At 39.7% G+C, this 14,837-nt stretch overlaps 1 protein-coding gene across 1 annotated transcript; it reads right to left on the bottom strand.

Annotated features, from left to right (window-relative positions):
• Positions 1-851: 851 nt before the first annotated feature.
• On the bottom strand, positions 852-1,448 carry LOC129070955 (60S ribosomal protein L12-like). Its single transcript, XM_054574174.1, is given in 1 exon segment — positions 852-1,448. A coding segment is annotated over 1 exon segment (528 nt). The 5' UTR covers positions 1,380-1,448.
• Between the last annotated feature and the right edge of the window lie 13,389 nt (positions 1,449-14,837).

The following is a 14,837-nucleotide window of genomic DNA, read 5'->3' as shown; positions in this document are numbered from 1 at the left end:
GTTTTCTTCACCACAGAAAGTTATATTAGACAGAGCTAGACCAGGTCATTATTTTATTTAATTCTAATATTCATAATTTCTAGTATTTCATCTTAAATTTATCATCCTTTATACATTTATTAGCTGTAATTGTTCAATAAAGAATAATATCCCCCTATCAACTATTTAGTTAATCCTGAGGTATAATTTATACAGTAAAAGCTGTTAAAATGCTCATTTGCCTTTATTTACCAGTATTGAGAAAAATGAGATGATTCCCTGGCACCCTCCAAAGTGGATTAAGGCTTTTTTTATTGTTTTGAATATCATTATGAACTGATGAATAATGTATTTGAGGTCTTTCGGTTTATTGTAGTTACTATTTTTTTTAAAGATTTTATTTATTTTTAGAGAGAGGGGAAGGGAGGAAGAAAGAGAGGGAGACAAACATCAATGTACAAGAGAAACATCGATTGGTTGTCTCTCGCATGCCCTGAACTGGGGAACTGGGATTCCTAGGCACGTGCCCTGACCAGGAATCAAAGCAGCGACCTTTTGGTTTGCCGGACAACGTCCAACCCACTGAGCCACACCAGTCAGGGCAGTTACCATTCTTTTTGATGCTCAATTTTCCCATATGATAGGTTAGTTTGTATTATGATATTTCATAGGTTTTTTAAAAAAATTTTTCTAATACAAGATGTATGCTTTTTTGGTGCATTTTCTGCCCCAGATTTGGAATCAGACATTTCTTCACATGGTCCTGGTTCCTTTTAGAGAAAAATGAGATTGTGATTCTCAGTGATTTGATTGTTGTTTTTATTTTTATTTTGTTTATTTATTTTTTCCATTGGTTGCCAAATCATCTTTAGTTAAAATATTTTCCTTTGTAGGTCTTCACTAGCGGGGCGTTCCACAGCAGCGCTGTTGATGTCATCTGTGATGTCAGAAGGGTGGCTGCCACCGACATTGCAGCCCACAGACTGGGCAGTCCCCTGGGTCTCTTGAATGGTTCCAGAGAGTTCTCTAGCTAAAGATCGGTGTCACATCTGTCAGGCAATGTTGACCACCTCATCAAAAGATGAAATGATATTGCCACTGTCCTTAATGTTTTTTTGCCTCTTTCTGTTTCGTGGTGGTTCTTTGAGGGCTTTGATGATCAGGGCAGAGGCAGGAGGCACTACCTCGATCTGGGCCTGTCTGTTCTGAATGATCAGTTTCACCGTAATCCTCAGACCCTTCCAGTCACCAGTTGCTTTGGCGATGTCAGCACCAACCTTTTTTGGAGAAAGACCCAGGGGATCGGTCTTGGGGGCCGGGACAGACGTGGCACCGACTTCCCCACTGGTGCACCTCAGGTGTACGACTTTGACCTCATTGGGGTTGAACTTCAGCGGCATGGTGGAGGCGGCTCCTGTCGGGTGAACCTGGATTCGGGCCCTCCAAAGAAAGTTGTACTTTTGCCTCCTCCGAGCCAAAAGCTGAAAGCTTGTTTTTAACTTTTTTATTTTTAAAAAGTATATAGAGCTAGAAAATAATCTCTTTTGTTTTTTTAAAGAAAATACATCGTAGCTTCAACGTGATATTCCAAGTTCGAATTAGGACTACAAAGTTTTGCTTAACTTCTTTGATTTTATGTTTACATCTCTTTTTTCCTAGTCTGAGATCCTTGGTTCCTAAGGTTATCAAAACAAGTACTCATATTCTTTGTCTTTTAATACCTATAATAATTTCTTATTCTGCTGTGCTCATAATGTACTGATTGTTACATATTTTTAATATCACTCGTTGCCATATGACCTTCAAATTCTGTGAATTAATTTTTCTCTGCCTGCATTTCCTCATTTAAAGGGAATTGCTATTTCCTCTATCCATGATTTAATGAACTTGTCAGGCAAGGAACTTGACCTCCCTTTCTGTAGGAGTGGAAAATATCCCCATGCCATGAGGGAATTAATACCCATGGGTGAACTTTGGCCGGTGCAAGATAAGAGACAGAGAGGAACCAGCAAATAATCTTTCTCTTTCACCCCTCAGTGGACTATTCCATGACCTGGTGGGCGTGCATAACATTTTAGGAAGACTCCTGTGTAACTAAGCAACCAGGGATGTTTCTTTGAAGCTGCAGTGAGCCCAGTAATATACCACCTTGAATTTGCTTTATTCCTTCCCTTGTCTCTAACTTTTGTTGCTCTGGATTGTACCTCCCATTAAGACCCTCTTACTCTGTTCTCTAATCCAGGCAAAAACGATTTCCCAGGATCTTCTCCTTCAGAAGGGTGAAGAGCAGTGCTGTGAATTTATGCATTTAATAACCACTCCAAGTGAGTCTTACGATCAGGCAAGTATGGCTGAGACTACCTTAAAACAGCCTCAGGCCTCAGATCTCACATTAGCAGGAAATAAACTACTAAAGCTGTACAAAGTTCAGAAGGGAACCCATCTCAGAAATCCTTTAAATGTGGCCATGGAGGACAATGAACAAAGGGAAGCCACACAGAGAGACGCCCAGAGGCAGCCAGATGGCTGATCAAGGAACACTGCTGCTAAAGCAAAGAGTACTGGGTGCTCCTATATTGCAGGAAAGTGATGTGTGCTGTGAACTGGTGATATTCTCTCTCTCTCTCCTATTCCAAATAGGAATTTTTATTGCATGAAGTTTTCTAACCCTCCTCCAACAGTTGGATGTTTTGTTTTGTTTTCTTTTGTTTTGTTTTGTTTCTGAGTGTTATTTATGTTGTTGGACCACGGGGAGCCGCATCTGGACCTAAATTAGAATGCAGCTCGCTAGCTTACAACTGAAGGAAACCACCGCCCACACTTGCCACGCACACACCCATCCACACCCCACCCTCCACACACACACCCTTCTGCAGCAGACATGGCAGGACCTGAACTATTTCCGTTTGGGGCAGGGGTGTTTTCGTTTGGATGCCCCCACAAACATATCCTGAGACAAGGTATCGACTACAAGTAGTTTATCTGGAGGTAAAGGAAAATGCTGGTATGGAAGTAAAGTGAGAGAGGGAACATAGGGAAGAAATATAAGGTTTATGATCAAGCCAGTTACCACTGTGTACAATTGGAGCTTAATTCCATGGGAAGCTTAGAGCAAAAACATGCACTATAGTGTTACTCCACTATAAAAAGTGAGGGAGCTAGAATGTTCACACATTAACTTCTATCAGTCATTGGTTGAGGGCAGCTTCCAGGGAGGGAGAAATATCAATATTCCTCTGCACTTCTGGCCTGCTGTGTGGGCAACAAAGTAGGGAAAAATCAGAGAAAGCCCTTATGCAAAGTACACATTCTGGCAGCTGAAAGTCGGGCCAGTATGCACTAAAATGGTAAGAGCAAAGGATTTGGAGCAAGGCAATGACAGCATCCACTGAGAAGTGAAACGGTTTCTCTTCAGTTGTGAGCTAGCTGTACAGTGTTACCTGGGTGCATTTTTAAACTTGTACTCATGTATGTGTGAGTGCCGGTCAGTCAAAGAAGTGAAATGCAGACAATATCTGATCCTGCTTTTCAAAATGCCTTTTTCCCATTCCAAATGACTGTGGTGGGACTGTCACTCAAAAGGCCTATTTCCCCTGTTACGAGGCATACCAATGACACAAACAGGCCAATCATGCGAAGTCATCATGGTAGACACCGTTGGAACCCCACTTAGATCTTTTTTACTGGCCAGCCCCTGGCCCCCTGCCTCTCTGAGGACATCCCACACTGAAAGGTAAGGAAATACAAAAGGCGGTTCCCTTGCCTGAAGGGGATGGGGGAGACAACTTTGCAGCGCAACTTATGCTTCAAAGCGCCCCAAAGTATCAGGCTGAACTCAGACTGCACCTGGATCTTCACCTTTGCCTAGTTTCTTCCACGGGCTTATCCTGCTTCCCTCACTCTCTTACAGGTTTTCCTGAGAGCACACCTCGATTAATCAAGTGCAGCCGAATCCCTGTCCCAGGCTCTGCTCCTAGGATGCCCACCCTAAGACCCATTAAGTGGGACACAATGATGGATTGGCCCAGGGGAAAGTACATGGTCCCGGCATGGCGAGTCTTTGGGGGCATTGATATGGATTCTGGGATAAAACAGATCTGTCTCTTTCTAAGGTTATGGGCCACATGTAAAAATATTTTAGTAGATATATGTTTCCTTCCTAACATATATTTCACTCTACTTCTGGTAACAGTATATTCTCCTGGACTAAGAGCATCAAGGATGAGGGGCCATCATGAGGAACCTGAATATAAAGCCAACACAACACAAGATAGGATGCTATGGAGGGAGTGAAATGAGTCCTACCTAGGTGACATTGTTGGAGCTCTTGGTTCCATCACCACTCAGACATTCCTACCTTAGATTACATAGGCTAATGAGTTCTCTTTTTTGGCTTAAGCCAGTTTGGGGTGGGTTTTATAACACTTACAACCCAAACAGTTATGACAGAATCAGTGACGGCAAGCTTGCAGCTGCAGGAGAATACATTGCTGCCATGTGAAGAGACCCTGTGTGACAGCGAAGCCTATTCACAAGAAAGGAAAAATTAGAACTAAGAGATGGGGCGAGGGAAGCAGAGCAGGTGATTGCTATGGGCAATATTCAAGTACCAGGATCCTGTCATTCCTGATACACAGAGCACCTTTCAGTTCTCAATTATCTGGACTAACAAATTCCCTCTTTTTTTTGGTTAAAGGAGTAAGAATTAAGCTTTATCACTTTCTAAGGAAAGAGTTCTGACTTACGCAATACCCTTTTTTCATTTTTCCTGTGAGTCATTTTATTTTTTTCTTATTGAGTTGAAGGCAATCTTTATAGTCTCTGAACATTGACATTTTTTGTCCCCTGTTTGCTGCAAATAACTTATTCTATCACTTATCTTTTCCTTTGCTTATGCTATTTCTCAGGGTTGAAAAGGCTGGGATTTTATGAGGTCTAAGTGAACGAGTTTCACCTTTAACATTTTTGGATTATTAGATATGGTTCTTTTAGTTGAAAGTGATGGCATCCCAACACAATCTAGTTTAAGTTAAAATACAGTACATTGGCTAACAAAATTGGGAATTCTAGACATATTAGGTCCTAAGGTGCAACTAGAATCAACTCCGACTTTGCCATTAGGACCATTTATCTCTCAATCTATCAGCTCTCTGGGCTTCTTTCCCATTGCAGTTCTCTACATCTCTTTTGAAACAGCCCGTATTCTTATACTTTATAGTTCCAAAGGAAAAAAGGCTCTCCTGTGGTTGGGCATAGGAATCCCAGGACATCCTGATGGCCACTACGAGCACTTCAGCAGATACCCGTTATATATCCATTCCTATGTCCGGTGGCTGTATCAGTCATTTCAAATTACTCAGAATGTGCTCCACACAGATTGAAAAAGTTTTGTAATGAAGGATGGAAGAAGGGAAAACTGGTAAGCATTTGATAGCTGCCATACTTATCTCTGTCTTTTTTGTTTCGTTTATGAAAACTTTTCTCTCCCTGAATTATATTTGTATGTATTTATATATACATATATGTATATACATTTCTTTATATATATTTTTAATCTCATGTTCTTTTCCTTTAAAAATTTGTATTTTCATTTTAGAGTTATATTTCATCTAGAATGTATTTTTATTTATGGCATGAAGTAGAAATCTAACTTAATATTTTTCCCATATGTAAAACCTATTGCCTTAAAAACATTTGTTGAATAATCTTTTCCCTACCAGCTGGAAATGCCACACTCATTACAAACTAAATCCTACATTTATGTGGTTCTGTTTCTTGATTATGCATTGTTCCACTGATCTGGTCTTCTATTCCTGAAACAAATCTATGTTGTTCAAATAATAGTTAACTTCACTGGGAAGCTCTACTTTTTCCTTGGTTCTAAATTTCTAACAAGCATGGATCAGACTATGATTCTCTTTAACTCTATCACCATCAATCTGATTTTGTCAAACTTTTTATTTATTCAGTAATTATTTTTTACCAAAGAAACAAATTAAAATTACTTAAAATCTTGTTTAATAGATGTAAAATTTTTTTCTAATCTCTCTAGGAATAGTAATTATAATACACTTTTACAAGTTCGTTTCTGCTCCTTGTCATTGCCTTTGTTTCATGTTCCTTCTTTTTCTGTTTAGGTCTCTGATTATCAGGTTAGCAGCATTCCACATTAGGTGACTTTTGGCCCTCTCTTGATATACACATGAACCAGAGCTTGTGTCTGTAGGTGGAGTGTATTGATTGGGGCCTCATAGTAATGGGCAGGTATCTGGAAGTTTCATTAGCAGATCCCTCAAAATGCCAATTTCTGTAGGTATTTTTCTCTGGGCTGGCCAATTCCTCAAGAGGAGTCTCCTCCTATCATCTACTTGGTGAGAGGGAGCTTGTGAGAATGTAGAATGTGTGAGTAGAAGGAAGAGAGTGGATAGTGGTGGTATCAGCCTAGCTCAGAACACAGATAATACCAGGGTCTCCATTCAGAATGCAAACTGCATTCAATTTTCCAGTGTCCACCTCTCCCTCAACTGAGCCAGATCTCCCTAAGTTGAGAACTTTGAAGTCCAATCTTTTCAGATGACAAACTATTTCTCCATCCTGGTAGAGGAGGGCCAAGGTTTTCAACGAAGTCTTCCATTTCTACAACCAACCCTCACTCTTGTCTTCAGAGATATGTGGTATTTCCTATCTCAGAGCCTTTCTGAGGTGCTGAAGCACAACTTGGTTTTCCTCTTATCAACTCACCACCATCTATTTAGCAGAAGTGAGGGAGCTGCAAGAAATGTTAGAGCAAAATTCCAAAACCAAAGGATTGTGAGCAGTAATAAAAGTTTTATTTAACTCATCAAAGAAGGAACCAGCAGGTAGACCACAAAACACACACACACACACACACACACACAGCTCATTTGCCAGTGTTTGAAAAACAGAGAAGTGTGTGTGTACAGAGCTAAAGCAAATGAAAGAAATTCCAAAGATGAATTGCTAGGTAAGAATCAAGACTGGTTAACTTTCTGCAGGGCAATAAAATCCTGTGTTTAACCACATGACCAGGCTATAAAACCACAGAACCTGCTAGTTTCTAAAGTTAGACTATAACTACGGGGGACCATAAAACTGTCTGTTTCTTCAACAGCTGTGACTCAGTTAGATACACTCTCACAATGGAATTATATTCCCCAGGACACAAGGCCCCGTTTTCATCCAAACAGGGTTTGAGAAGATGTTTCCTTGGGATACCAGGAATCTATCAATCATTATTTTGCCTTTTTTCCAAGTCTGGAATCACTGTCTCTTTCTCCTCTATGACAGGTAATAACATCTAAAATATTATTGAAATCTCTAACTCAGTGTTACCTCAATGTCTTCTTTTCTTCTTGTGAGTTTTGTATTTTTTTTCCTAATTTACTTTACTCTAGTAAGGTTTGAGGAGGAATTTGGCATTAATGCATGAACTCAATTTCTGCACAGATTTTTGACCACACATTTCTTTCTGCTCTCTGTCTTCCAGGACTTTCTTAAAATGCCTGGCTTGTTGGTTTTTCAGTTTTCTGATGCTGTTATAGACCTATTAGTTTCTCTCTTTCATGTCTTTTCTGGATTTCATTGGGAATTTTCAGCCAGAACAACAGTATGTCCTTTTCACCATCTTGATCCAGTCCTTTTCCTGGTTATATCAGTGTTTGATTCCAAATATCAACCTCACCGTTGGAGACAGAAGCAAATGCTTCCCATTCCCTAAACATTACTGGAACTTGGCAAGAAAGCAAGAATTAGTGGGTATCTTGTCTTCTAGCCTCTTCTACTTTTTACTAGTCTCTCCCTACCACTGTAAGACGGATATCCCTTAAGATGGTCCTTTGAAAGGGCTTCACCTCTGCTTTTCAAACTTTAATGGGCCTAAGTAGCACTATTATAAATGTAGAACCTCAGAGTCCACCCCCAGAATGTGGGGAAGGTGATTTGGAATCTATATGTTAGAGAGAACCTCATGTCAAATCTGGGGCAATGCCAGCCTCAAATAAATGATGCAGGGATGGACTATAATATATTGAATAAAAAGGGATTCACTCATCTATATTGATATTAAAACAAAACATTTTAAGGGAGAGAGAAGAGAAAGTTTTTCATTGGAAAAGGCCAACTAGTCAATGAAAAAGGATGATACAAATGGAAAAATCAGCATTTTGCAAATGTTCTAGTAATAATGGACTCAGATGGGACCCATCAGTGGAAGATAAAACCATTGCAAAGAAAAAGGTTGGGAAAAAAGATATTCAAAAGGTCTCAAAGTATCACCCTAAGAATATTTAGTAATTACAGAGAAGGAAGATACCATGGAGAGATCTGGTGGTCACCATCTTGACCAAGGGATTACATTTAAGCATAGTTACGCTTAGCAAAATGTGACAAGCTGACTGATGGGATACACTGAGATGAACCCTCAATCACTTCATATTTCTACCAAAATTCTGAGCAAATATTTATTTTTTAGAAAATCAGATGAAACCAGGGCCCTATACATTATGATGTCATTGTGATTTTCAACATAATGGCTTATTTAATGGACATGATCAATATTTGGAAACTTTCGGTTACCTTCTACCACAGACTCCCTTACATTCTGGAAGTGACCAGGGAACACTCTTGTGCAGTCCTCTCAGAGTCCTCCATTCTCCCTCTGCAAGTGTCACTAGTCAGGCTTCTGTCCTATGAAAACAATGAGCATTGTCTCTGCCTTTCTATTCCTTATATCTTTGTGAAATATATCTGATGCCAAGGTCACCTTGTTCTGAAACTGCTGAAATATACCTTAAGGCCACTTTCTTACATGATAGTCATAAAGGGACAACTTTAGACTTCTATCATCTTGCTAAGATTTTACATGACAACCACTCAGTTTCTCCTCTTAGCCCTCTCTCCCTCAGACTAAGAAATGGGTCCAAGATTGAGGACTTCCAGCCAAGATGGAGGTGTAGGTAGACACACTCTGCCTCCTTGCACAACCAAAGGAAGGGCAACAACAAATTTAATAACAAAGAATAACCAGAACTGACAGAAAATTGAACTGTATGGAAGTCTGACAACCAAGGAGTTAAAGAAGAAACATAAATCCAGACTGGTAGGAGGGGCGGAGACAGGCAGCTGGGGTGGAGAGGACGTGCAGCAAGGCAGCAGCTGGAGGACTAAGCAGGCAAGATGGTGGCTGGAGGACCAGGTGGTCCCACATTTGCATGCAGATAAGTTGGGATGAACAGCTGCGGAGCAAGACAGACTGCGCAATCCAGGGTTCCAATGCAGGAAAAGAAAGCCTCAAAACCTCTGGAGGTAAAAGCCTGTGGGGGATGTGGCAGCGGAGATCTCCCAGCCTCACAGGAGATTTCACTGGAGAGACCCACAGGGTCCTAGAATATACACAAACCACCCACCCAGGAATCAGCACTGGAAGGGTCCAATTTGCTTCTGGGTAGTGGGGGAAGTGACTGAAAGCGGGCGGAGAGCCCAGCAAACAACATTGTTCCCTCTCGGACCCCTCCCCCACAGACAGTGTCACAGCTCAGCAACCTAGCTTGTCCTGCCCTGGCAAATACCTAAGACTCCGCCCCTTGCTACCTAAGAGGTGTGCTGAGACAAGGAAATATGGCCCAAATGAAAGAACAGATCAAAGCTCCAAAAATAGAACTAAGCAATGAACAGATAGCCAACTTACCAGATGCATAGTTCAAAACACTGGTTATCAGGATGCTCACAGATATGGTTGAGTATGGTGCAAGATGGAGGAAAAAGTGAAGGCTATGCAAAGTGAAAGAAAAAAATATAGAGAGGGGACCAACAGTGAAAGGAAGGAAACTGGCACTCAAATAATGATTTGGAGCAGAAGAGATAAACATTGAACCAGAATAGAGTGAAAAAACGAGAATTCAAAAAAATGAGGAGAGGCTTAGGAACCTCTGGGACAACTTTAAACATTCCAACACGCAAATCACAGGGGTGCCAGAAGGAGAAGAGGAGGAGAAAGAAATTGAAAACTTACTTGAAAAAATAATGGAGAACTTCCCCAATCTGGCCAAGGAAATAGACTTCCAGGAGATCCAGGAAGCTCAGACAGCCCCAAAGAAGTTGGACCCAAGGAAGCACACACCAAGGCACATCATAATTACATTACCCAAGATTAAAGATAAGGAGAGAATCTTAAAAGCAGCAAGAGACAAGGAGATAGTTAACCTACAAAGGAGTTCCCATTAGACTATCAGCTGATTTCTCTAAAGAAACCTTGCAGGCAAGAAGTATTCCAAGTCATTAAAGGCAAGGACCTACATCCAAGATTACTCTATCCAGCAGAGCTATCATTTAGAATGGAAGGGCAGATAAAGTGCTTCCCAGATAAGGTCAAATTAAAGGAGTTCATCATCAGCAAACCTTTATTATATGAAATGTTAAAGGGACTTATCTAAGAAAAAGAAGATCAAAAACTATGAACAGTAAAATGACCACAAACTCACAACTATCAACAACTGAACGTAAAAAAAAAAAAAGCCAAACAAAAACAAACTAAGCAAACAACAGAAACAGAATCATAGAAATGGAGATCATCAGGGAGGGGTGGGAGGAGAATGGAGGAAAAGGTACAGGGAACAAGCAGCATAAATAGTAAGTACAAAATAGGAGGAGGCTAAGAATAGTATAGGAAATGAAGAAGCCAAAGAACTTAAGGCAGGGGGCATGCTCGTGGGAGGGTGGGTGAAGGGCAGAGGGGAATAAAGGAGAGAATAAAATGGGACAACTGTAATAGCATCATCAACAAAATAAGTATATTTAAAAAAATGGGTCCTTGGGGGCTTGCCAGAGGACAGTGGTATAATCAGTACTGTCTTGCCAGACTTGCTCTCTGAGCAAAGGCTTCTCACTCCACCCACCCACCTAGCCATCCAGCTCACTCTGGACCCCTCTCATCAGCCCACCTGACTCTTTGGGGTATTATAACACAGGAAAGTGTTCACAAGAGGGCCCAGAGACTTATGGATGAAATAGCTGGCAAGGCAAAACAGGAGGAGGTGAGAGATTTAGGGAGCAGCAGCTTCCCTAATCCCTGCTTTTCTTTGTTCCTCCGGCAGGAACTTCCAGTTTCCCTGTGATCTTGAGAAACAGGGCTTTTTACAAAGCCCTGTTCCCCTTAGTTATCCAGACCATACCCTTCCTTTTTTGTTTGCACTAATGATAACAAACAGCTACGTTGTTCCCCATCTTTATTTTCTCCTTTAATGATGTATTTTGAAGATCGTTGTTTATCAATGCATGTAGATTCCTCATTCATCTTTCTGGCTGCATAATATTTTATTGTCTGAGTATACCGTCCTTTATTTAGCCTGTCTACTATTAATGGACATTTAGATTGTTTTCAATTTTATAGGTATTATCAACAATATGGGAACTGGTATTACCATGAAAATCTTTTAATTCAGTGAGGATTACATTTGACTGAAGGTAAAAGAAAATTTAACTGAAAAAAGTTTAATCAAGTGGGGTGTATTTTTTTTCTCACAGAAAGGCCTCAGAGGAAGGAATTCCAGGACAAGGACAGTTGATAAATACTATTTTCAGGGAGCCAGACTCTTCATACGCACTTTGCCTCTGTGTGTGTGTGTGTGTGTGTGTGTGTGTGTGTGTGTGTGTGTGTATTTCCTCCTCATACTCAAAAGGCTCCCGCTCTTCCAGATGTTGTTTTTGCATTGCAGGCCAGGAAAAAAGACAAAGGGCAAAGAGCCAAAAGATGTGTTCATTGGTGCTGTCCTTTGACTTTTCTTTGAAGTTCAATCAATGCCTTGACTTATATTTAATTGGCCAGAACTGTGCCATGTGGCTACCTTGGCTTCAGCGTGATAGGTTTTTATTGAGCTTATTGTCACCATTGACAAAATCAAGTTCTTTTCTATAAAGGAAGAAAAGACAAATGGATGTTGGTAGACAATTAGCAGTGCTTGCCACATACTTAAACATATATAATTTCACAAATGTATGAAAAAAAAATCTGTGGGATAAATTTCTAGAAGTAGAGATTTCTGGGTCAAGAGACATGGCCAGTGTGTATATTTGTGAACTTGTTAAATAGTGTTAAATTGTCCTCCATAGAAGTTATACCAATTTCCACATTACCGCAAATGTAAGAATGCATACTATTTTAACTTTGTTAATCTTAGTGAAAATTAAATTTTAATTTGCATTTCTACTGTGAAGAACATAGAATATCTATAACCGGTTTGGTTTCTCTGGAGAAACCTGACTCATATAGCTGTTACATTGCAAATATTCTTTTGTAGCTCATTGAACTCTGTGTTTCTAAAATTTATCCTTATTAATTTAATTGCTATATAATATACTTTGAATGAACATTTCCCCACTTGATTCATATTTCACATTTGATCCCCTATTGATAGATATTAAATACCCTCTCCCAAATTTTACTATTACAAAAATGTGCCATAAATATTTTTTAACTTACTTCATATGTTCCCATATGAAAGAGTTTCTTTAAAAGTGGAATTGCTGGATATAGGACATATAAGCATCTTTTAATGGATATTACTAAACTGCTGTCCCAAGTGGTTATATCAATTTACACTTCCGCCAGAAGTACACGAGAATTCCCATTTTTCCATACCCTGACAACACTAAATAATGACAAGCTCTTAAATATTTTTTTCCAAATTAATGGGTGTGATGGTATCTCATTATTTGAATATTCTTTTCCCTCGTTACTAATGATGTTGAGAGTATTTACCTATGTTTATGGAGTTTCTTCATCTTTGAATTGTCAATTCTAGTTCTTTGTGCATTTCTATAATAAAAATGGTTGCCATTTTTATTGCTTTATAGGATTCTTTAATATAATCTGTCAGTTATAGTTATTGCAACTATCTTCTCCTCAGGGTGTGTCTTGCCTTTAAAAAAAACTTTTGTTGAGAAATAATCCCAATACCATAAGATTCACCCATTTATATTATACAGTTTGCTCCATTTTTGTTATAGTCACAGAATTGTGCAACTGTCACCGTCATCTAATATTAGAGCATGTTCATCATCTCCAAAAAAAAATCCTGTACTTATTAGTCATCACTCTTCATTCCCCCTCTTCTCCAAACCCCTGGTGACTACTAATCTACTTTTTTCTCTATAGATTTTCCTATTTTGGACTTTTCATAAAAATGGAATCATGCAGTTTAAGTCTTCTGCAATGGCTTCTTTCACTTAGCATAATGCTTTCAAGTTATATCCATGTTGCAGCATGGGCAGTTAACTTGGTTATACCATGCATTGTTGTACATACATTTTGAATTTTGATTTGGTCAAATCTACGCCATCATTAGATTTCTGATTTTTCTATCTCATTTTAAAAAATCCCTCCCTTTCCCTTAGTTAAAAAGATGTTCTCTGATAACTTCAAATCTTTATTTTTTATATTTAAATTATCTGCTGTTTCTTTTGCATTTTATGTTACTTAGAGATTTAATTTTTCTCCACGTGGATAATCTATTGTTCAGCACTGCTTACGGAATAGTTCACCAATTCCCCCACTGTTGTGTACTGCCATGTTTATTATACAACAAGGAATCATATATGTTTAGGTCTGTTTTCCTCTTCCTTTGCCATTATGGTCGCTTTGGAGTAAATCTTATTACTAATATAGCTTTATAATAAATCCCATTTGGTAAGGCAAGTTTCCTCTCCTTGTTTTTCTTTTCCACAACCAACTTTGCTAATAACTACCCTGGGGATTGGTTTTTAAAGTTCCTTTAAAAATATCCTGTTATGCCCTGGCTGGTGTAGCTCAGTGGATTGGGTGCCAACCTGCAGACAAAAGGGTTGCTGGTTCAATTCCCAGTCAGGTCACATGCCTGGGTTGTAGGCCAGGTTCCCCAATAGGACATGCACGAGAAGCAACAGCGCATTGTTGTTTCTCTTTCTTTCTCCCTCCCTTCTCATTTCTCTAAAAATAAGTAAATAAGATCTTTAAAATAAATAAAGTTTTTAAAAGTCCTGTTAGAATTTTGTTGGAAATCGCATTGAATTCATAATTTGCAAAGAATTAACATTTTAAAGAGCATTTGAAAAAACATGGGATATGTTGCCTCTTATTCCATGTGTTTTACTTTGTAGTCCTCCTTTTCCCCCCTGCATAGAAGTAAACCCTGAGGTAAGAGTTTGCATGCAAGTACCTCTTTCATTTGGGAGGTAATCCCAGTACAAACCAGCTGGAGAGTAGGGAAGAGACTGGGAAAGGGGAAGTAGCTGATGGAGTTATCAGCTATATTCCCAAGCAAGTTATCACTGCGGGCAGTATCTAGTGAAGAACCCTGAGAAATGCTCTGGCAGGTATATCTCAGAGCTGTCCATCCTGAGGAGTGGGAAGTGGGATATTTATTCAACTCCCTTCAGCCTCATTAATTCCCCAGCACTTCCAGCCTGGGGACGTGAGCCAGCAGGTCAGGCAGGAAATGGTTAAGCGCCAAGGAGCCCCAACTATGTCTGCTAAAACTACCACAGAGTCTTCTGAAAACTCAGATATAAGCAAGTCTCTTCCCTGCCTCACATTTTTTACTGCAAAGAAATTCAAAATTGTTAGTATGGCCTATAGATTTCGTCACACCAGCACCCTTCCTGCCTCACCCTGCCACCTCCTGTCCCAGGAAGTTTAAAATCTGGGTATATTGACCCACTGTCCATCTGTTCCTTCAGAAGCAGCTGGATTCCACCAAACCCTCACTTCTTTGCACTTGTTTTCTCTGCCTCTAATGCCCTTCCCTTAATCTCTTCCTTGAAAAATACTTCTAGAAGGCAGAGTGGTTAGCAAGAAGAACAATGAA

This window comes from Pteronotus mesoamericanus, unplaced genomic scaffold, assembly GCF_021234165.1.
Source record: "Pteronotus mesoamericanus isolate MK-2021 breed Mesoamerican mustached bat unplaced genomic scaffold, CSHL_Meso_final contig_25, whole genome shotgun sequence".
In the NCBI taxonomy this organism is placed as follows: domain Eukaryota; kingdom Metazoa; phylum Chordata; class Mammalia; order Chiroptera; family Mormoopidae; genus Pteronotus; species Pteronotus mesoamericanus.
Note: the sequence above shows the minus strand (reverse complement) of the source record. Positions and strands in the feature narration are given on the sequence as shown.